Consider the following 6,738-nt stretch of genomic DNA (forward strand, 5'->3'; position numbering starts at 1 on the left):
GCCCATTCGTCGTTGACGTGGGAGGTTTCCGGTTGTCTTAATTCTGGCCCGGGACCGCAATTGGAGAAAGGGAAAATACTTTGTTTGCCACGGGTATTGTTTTGTTCATGCCAGGGCAGCAAGTGTTGAGCGAAGGGATTCCTGAATAGCTGTGTCTGATTTAGGCGTTTAGGGGGAAAGTTAACTGAATAACCCCTTAGTCTTAGTTTTGCATCTTTGTGTCTAGTTTGTAACAGCCAGCTGCCAGAGTTGAGGAAACTGCGGGTTGCGCCCCCGTAATGGGTCCCATTTTTGGTAGTATTATAGACTCTAAATCGTCATTGCTTGGGACGTTAAATATTGTTTTTAAAAACTCACTCTATAATATGTGTATTGGGTCCTGATGGATTTCGAACTCGGAAAAATGGGTCTAGTGGAAGGAGCGTGGGCTCTGGAGTAAGAAAGGACTTTCAGGGCTTCCCTGGTGGCACAGTGGTTGAGAATCTGCCTGCCAATGCAGGGGACGCGGGTTGGAGCCCTGGTCCAGGAAGATACCACATGCCACGGAGCAACTAAGCCTGTGCGCCACAACTACTGAGCCCGCGTGCCACAACTACTGAGCCTGCCCTCTAGAGCCCACGAGCCACAACTACTGAAGCCCGTGCACCTGGAGCCCGTGCTCCGCAAGAGAAGCCACCACAATGAGAAGCCTGCACACTGCAACGAAGACCCAACGCGGCCAAAAATTTTAAAAATAAATTTATAAAAAAAAAAGATACTTAAATTACTGATTCTGTCACTTTGTCTCTCCATAAAGTGAGTTGACCTGCAGAGCATGTCTCCTTGTTTATGAACTTAACGGGAGTTTATATGAACTTAATGCAAATGTAGACTTGAGAATTAGAGCAGTACTTGTACTTGATAGATTTTTCTCACCACTTAAAGTGAAGTGTGCATTCGTTGTAACAGTGGTTTGGCTTTGATGGGTTAGCTGAAACATTCTTCGGTCTCCTTGCCACACAAGTTACGTGAAAAAGGTACTTAGGAGTCACTTTTCTTTAAGATGTGGTAATAAATTGAGAGGTTGACTTACATTAGAACACCGTCGACAACCTAAGCTGGTCTTTGGTGTATTTTGCCTTGTGGTAGGAGTAGTCAGCAATGGTAGTTGTGCCCTTGGATGATCTGAGGCAATTAAAACCATTATTTTGACCTTTTGGGAAACAAAGTGAAAGGTTCAACTCAGTAGCCTATATGTGAACTCTTAGGCAGTGGTAAAGTACTGTTTACTAGTGAGCGCTTTGCATGTGCTAGGAATTGCTCAATGTTTTGTAGACATTATCTTAGTTGGTTATAAAAGTATTAAGACCAGTTTACATATGAGGATCAGGGTTTAAATGTTGGTCTCCCAGCAGGTAAGTGGCAAAACCTATGTCAAAATCAGGTCAGTGATTATAAAGCCTTCTACCTCACATTTTCTGGTAAACAACTGAGTAATTAGATATATGAAGTGAGTTAGACATTTTTGACAGTTAATAGGTGCCGTATTAGAGAAATCCATAGGTTGATAAGAAAAGGGGTTTAATCCATTATGTAAAAATGCAAAACTGAGTTTTGTCATGCTTTGCAACAATAAACTGCCTTCTAGTTCGTAACTCCAGTGTTCTTGGCAGTCTAAGCTGGGTTCTACAGATGTAGTGTGGCGCAAGTCCTGTTGTGTTGTTACATTCTAATAGGGAAAATACTGGTTTGGGTTCTAAAATTCAGTTCTGCTTCTTAGGAGTTGTAGGCAGTTTTGGCAGAAAGCTTGGTAAAATTACTCTTTCTTACCGTTTATAAGAGCTATTGATTCGTGAGCCAGCTTTTTAGATAGTTGCCTAATTCTGGTGTTGCTACTGAACTTAGTGCATTTGTAATTACACATTTTTTGGCTAAAGGGGCAAATGTCAATTTTGCAGTTGTATTTGACTGTTTGATACTTTCTGGTTTCAGTAATTCGCCAAAATGACCAACACAAAGGGAAAGAGGAGGGGTACCCGCTACATGTTCTCTAGGCCTTTTAGAAAACATGGTGAGTAGATCCACCCTCCTTGGGAGCAAGCGTGGCATACATTTGTGTTTTATTACCTATGTGTTGTGGTTCATATAATGTGTTCTTAATAAATGGCATTAATTAATTAGCACCTACCTAACTTATTTGTAATAAATAAAAAGCATGAATTTTATATAGTGGTTCTTAAACTGTCGACTAGCAAGATTTTAAAGTACACGTAACTGCCGAAAAGTAGTGTGTGTTGAAAGCTAGTAAGGTTATATATTTCTCTTACTCTTGACTTTTTAATCTTGATATTGACTGTATTGGGGTTTTTTGTTTTTTTGCAGGAGTTGTTCCTTTGGCCACATACATGCGAATCTACAAGAAAGGTGATATTGTAGATATCAAGGTAAATTATAAAATTGGGAAATAACTACAGAGTAACATCAGAAGTTAGAAAAATTGTGTTTAATATTAAAATCTGAATAGGGTGTATTGCATCTTTTTATCTTCCTAATCGAGGGAAAATCCATTTCCTGAAAAAGAGCTCATGAGAGTATAGAATAGCTATTTTATGTTATATTTTTATTTTTGTAATAAATTTATTTATTTTTGGCTGCATTGGGTCTTTGTTGTCAAGTCTTCGTTGCAGTGCGCAGCCTTCTTATTGTGGTGGCTTCTCTTGTTGAAGAGCTTGGGCTCTAGGCGCGTGGTCTTCAGTAGTTGTGGCTCACGGGCTCTAGAGCATAGGCTCAGTAGTTGTGGCGCACGGGCCTAGTTGCTCTGCGGCATGTGGGATCTTCCCGGACAAGGGCTCGAACCTGTGTCCCCTGCATTGGCAGGCAGATTCGTAACCACTGCGCCACCAGGGAAGTCCCTAGAATGGCTATTTTAATTTTACTCTCATAAACGAGAGTTTTTAAAGTGCTATTTTGGAGTCTAAGAATTTTCTCATTACTTGTTTTTAACAGCTAGTGGAAAAATTAAGGGGGGGAAATCATGTGAATTTGTATTTAAATGTGTCCTGGCACTCTAGAACTTAATGATGATTGTCTTTTTGATTGCTTAAAGCAACGTGAAAATGACATTTCACCGGCTCTGAAAGCTCTTGAGTTGCCATCTAAAGAAAAAAAAATCTTGGAATATCTCAGTTACTTTGGATTTAAAAGGAGGGGGAAATTGCTGGCATAACATTTATCTCCTTTCTTAACAGGGAATGGGCACTGTTCAAAAAGGAATGCCCCACAAATGTTACCATGGCAAAACTGGGAGAGTCTACAATGTTACCCAGCATGCTGTTGGCATCATTGTAAACAAACAAGTTAAGTAAGTAATGTCATAGTTCTTTGTGCCTACTTAGTATTCCCTCACACCCCCCTTTCACTTTGCCAGTTGGACTTATGTCTTCATTGGTCATTCAAGTGGGGCAAAGGAAATACCTTTTTAAAACTCAAGCAAACTGGGTGTTTGTCTTGTAACCTGTCAGAGGAAACAAATTGTAATAAACTTACTGGAAAGTCTTGTGGGGTTTGTTAGCTAAGCCGTTCTGGTTTTCACAGTGTAAAAAGTTTAATAAGTTGTAAATTTTATTAGCGGTCTGGTTTTGCTTAAATTATTTGGTATTTCAGAGTCTGTCACCTCATCAGAAGAGAGCTTAAAAGTGGGGATGTTTGCCTCAAGGCCCCATTCAGTAAGATTTAATAAATGATTATAAATTTGCCATCACCTTGTTGATTTATCCTATCTGTGGGTAAAAAAATGTTCATGGTTTAATTAATAAATGAAACTGTTGAAAGAATTTTCTGAATTTTAGCTGTGTTTTTGATGCACTTAAGAGTGTCTTCTCTCTCCAGGGGCAAGATTCTTGCCAAGAGAATTAATGTGCGTATCGAGCATATTAAGCACTCTAAGAGCCGAGATAGCTTCCTGAAACGGGTGAAGGAAAATGATCAGAAAAAGAAGGAAGCCAAAGAGAAAGGTACTTGGGTTCAGCTGAAGCGCCAGGTGAGTGCTTGGCAGGGTTTCTTGGTATTGCATACGTTTTCAGTTCTGGGAGCACTTTGAAATTGAGTTACAGTACTTTTCATAATTGTTCCCTCGCCTTTTTTTAATAGCCTGCTCCACCCAGAGAAGCACACTTCGTGAGAACCAATGGAAAGGAGCCTGAACTGTTGGAGCCCATTCCCTATGAATTCATGGCATGATGGGTGTAAAGAAAATAAAAGACCTGGACTGTGTAAATGTTTCTCTTAATTGGGTAGAAGTGTATGACCCCCTTCCCCAAACAAACATTTAAAGCACATTTTAATTGTGTCCGAATTCAGTGGGTGACATCTTTTTACTTTTCAAATTTAGTGATTTTTCTTCCTGAAAGATGTGAGGTAGTTTGTTGTGCAGTATACTCCACTGGTTAATAAACTGCTAGATATTATAAAATACTTGTACTAGTTTGAAAATAGTCTCTAAATTCCTATGAACAAAGGATTTAAAATGAAAGTTATCTGTTGCATTATAGTTAAGCTTAGGAAAAGTTGATACTCATAATTGCATCATAAATTAAGTAGCTGTGTTTTGAGGATCGGGAACTTTGAAGCCTCCTATTTAAAAATACATGGTTTAAAGCCCCTTCCTGGTCCTTTGTGAGTTACATGTTAGTTCTGAGTTGTTTAGACCTTTCGTGCAGCAGGGCTCAGAAAAATGTTAAAAACTAGAATACCTTTTTTATTTAAACTGGGTAAGTATTTGTATAGCATCTAATATGTGGCATTCTAAGCACTTTACATAATGTACTCATAAAAAACTTGGAATAAGTTTTGTTTTGCCCATTTTACATGAAAGGAAGCTGAGGCACAAATAACTTGCCCGAGGTTACAGGTGCATAGTGTTGGGCAAAGATTCAAACCCAGGCAATCTGGCTGCATAATCGGATTTTAGTCATCAGTTCTATATTGCTTCATATTTTTTTTTTTTTTTTTTTAATTTTTATTTATTTATTTATTTATTTATGGCTGTGTTGGGTCTTCGTTTCTGTGCAAGGGCTTTCTCTAGTTGCGGCAAGTGGGGGCCACTCTTCATCGCAGTGCGCGGGCCTCTCATTATTGCGGCCTCTCTTGTTGCGGAGCACAGGCTCCAGACGCGCAGGCTCAGTAACTGTGGCTCACGGGCCTAGTTGCTCCACAGCATGTGGGATCTTCCCAGACTAGGGCTCGAACCCGTGTCCCCTGCATTGGCAGGCAGATTCTCAACCACTGCGCCACCAGGGAAGCCCTATATTGCTTCATATTAATAGGAATATTTTAAAGCTACTTTGTCTAGTTGGAACACATTTTAGGTTTTGTTACTTCCTGGATATTTTTAACTGGATGTGGTAAACATCCAGTAGGGAATTGATCACATCCCCCTGCCTTCAGTATTCTGTGATAATACCTGTAGCAAGCTTATTTAAAATGAAAACCTTGACTACTCACTTGGTATTCTCTCCCCACTATTAGACTTGAGGACAAGAACCTATTTATAATTTTAGTAAACACTGTGAATAGGTAAAAACCCAGTGTTAGTGGCCTTCAGTTTCATCTAGTGTTGTGTGATGGTAATAGGGCTGCTTTGGAATCCAGCAAACCTTGGCTTTGAATCTTGGATTCCTAACCTAACTCAGTAAATGGTGGTTATTAATTGCTCTTAAAGATTCATATCTAGTGGTAGAGGGTTATGTTTAAACATGACTGTGTTGGTCAAAAGAAATTGTTTACCAGCACCACCACAGAAAAGAAGGAAAACCTTATAAATTGCGTCAGTTGGCATTCCTGTTCTGTGTTTTTCCATCTTAAGTTGATGGTACCACTTATGCACCAGGTTGAAGTCACTTTGCATATTTTAAAATTCTATTTCATGAATATCTTTCATAGCCATTTCTTCATTCCTGCCCCTTTAGGCACATTTTGATTTCTCCTTTAAACTATTAAGCAGCTTCAAGGCATCATGTTTATTGAGCCTCCTACTATATTGCATATTGCTTAACCTGTGTGTCTCTGTAACTCATGGTTTAATTTTCAAGGTATGTGTAACTAGTCTGGTTCCTACTAAATTGTTTTTCTCTTTATTTCTGTTTTCCTACGTGATGGCTTTAACTATTAGGAAAATTGTGTTACGGAACTGCTCTTTGTTGCCCCAGTTTTGCACACGCACTTGCCTTTGCCCGAAATACCTACACTTTGTTTGATGGAATTCTTGCTTGTCATTTGATGGAATTCTTGCTTGTCGTTCACTCACCTTGAGTCATAGGTGAACCATCCCTGATTAAAGCATTTTAAGGAGAGGAATGAAAGTGCTTGGAATCAGAGATTACTTCTGGTTTGGGTTGGTGGAATAAAATCCCCCATATTTTTGTGTGTTTGCTTCTCACGGTGTTTATAGTTTTTAAAAACTTCTGCTTTCCTCACTAGACCTGAGGTTAGGGACTGTGCCTTATATTTTGCATTTATAGTGCCTGGCACATAATACACACTCAGTAAATGCTCTTTAATGAGAAAAGCACTGGTTTTTTTTTTTTTTTAAGACATTTCTTACTTTATGTTCAGTTTTATTTTCTTACGTACTTTATAAAACTATAGTGTTTCTGAATTTTGAGGGCTAACCAACCATTTTGCTCAGGAGTAATTGGGATTATTAAATCCTTCATGTGGAAAAATCAAGAGACCTCAAACATTTCTTTGTTCATTCTCCAG

At 39.0% G+C, this 6,738-nt stretch overlaps 1 protein-coding gene and 2 non-coding genes across 3 annotated transcripts; all 3 read left to right on the top strand.

Moving 5' to 3' along the window:
* The first annotated feature begins 499 nt into the window (after positions 1-499).
* Positions 500-4,452, top strand: RPL21 (ribosomal protein L21). The gene is made up of 6 exons (XM_059902978.1): positions 500-795; positions 1,972-2,050; positions 2,362-2,423; positions 3,228-3,340; positions 3,868-4,018; positions 4,129-4,452. Exons 2-6 carry the CDS (start codon positions 1,984-1,986, stop codon positions 4,216-4,218), a joined length of 483 nt encoding a protein of 160 aa, XP_059758961.1. The 5' UTR covers positions 500-795; positions 1,972-1,983; the 3' UTR covers positions 4,219-4,452.
* Positions 3,051-3,121, top strand: LOC132352794 (small nucleolar RNA SNORD102). The gene has a single exon (XR_009498875.1). It is a non-coding gene; the product is annotated as a small nucleolar RNA SNORD102 (small nucleolar RNA).
* On the top strand, positions 3,385-3,511 carry LOC132352801 (small nucleolar RNA SNORA27). The gene has a single exon (XR_009498882.1). It is a non-coding gene; the product is annotated as a small nucleolar RNA SNORA27 (small nucleolar RNA).
* Positions 4,453-6,738: the final 2,286 nt, after the last annotated feature.

The sequence above is a fragment of the Balaenoptera ricei genome, chromosome 18 (assembly GCF_028023285.1).
Source record: "Balaenoptera ricei isolate mBalRic1 chromosome 18, mBalRic1.hap2, whole genome shotgun sequence".
NCBI lineage: Eukaryota > Metazoa > Chordata > Mammalia > Artiodactyla > Balaenopteridae > Balaenoptera > Balaenoptera ricei.

Excerpts from the sequence above, each read along its gene's own strand:
- RPL21 (XM_059902978.1), top strand. The coding sequence starts at position 1,984 with ATGACCAACACAAAGGGAAAGAGGAGGGGTACCCGCTACATGTTCTCT. Across the intron at positions 3,341-3,867 it reads ATTGTAAACAAACAAGTTAA|GGGCAAGATTCTTGCCAAGA; the intron begins GTAAGTAATGTC and ends TTCTCTCTCCAG. Across the intron at positions 4,019-4,128 it reads GGGTTCAGCTGAAGCGCCAG|CCTGCTCCACCCAGAGAAGC; the intron begins GTGAGTGCTTGG and ends TTTTTTTAATAG.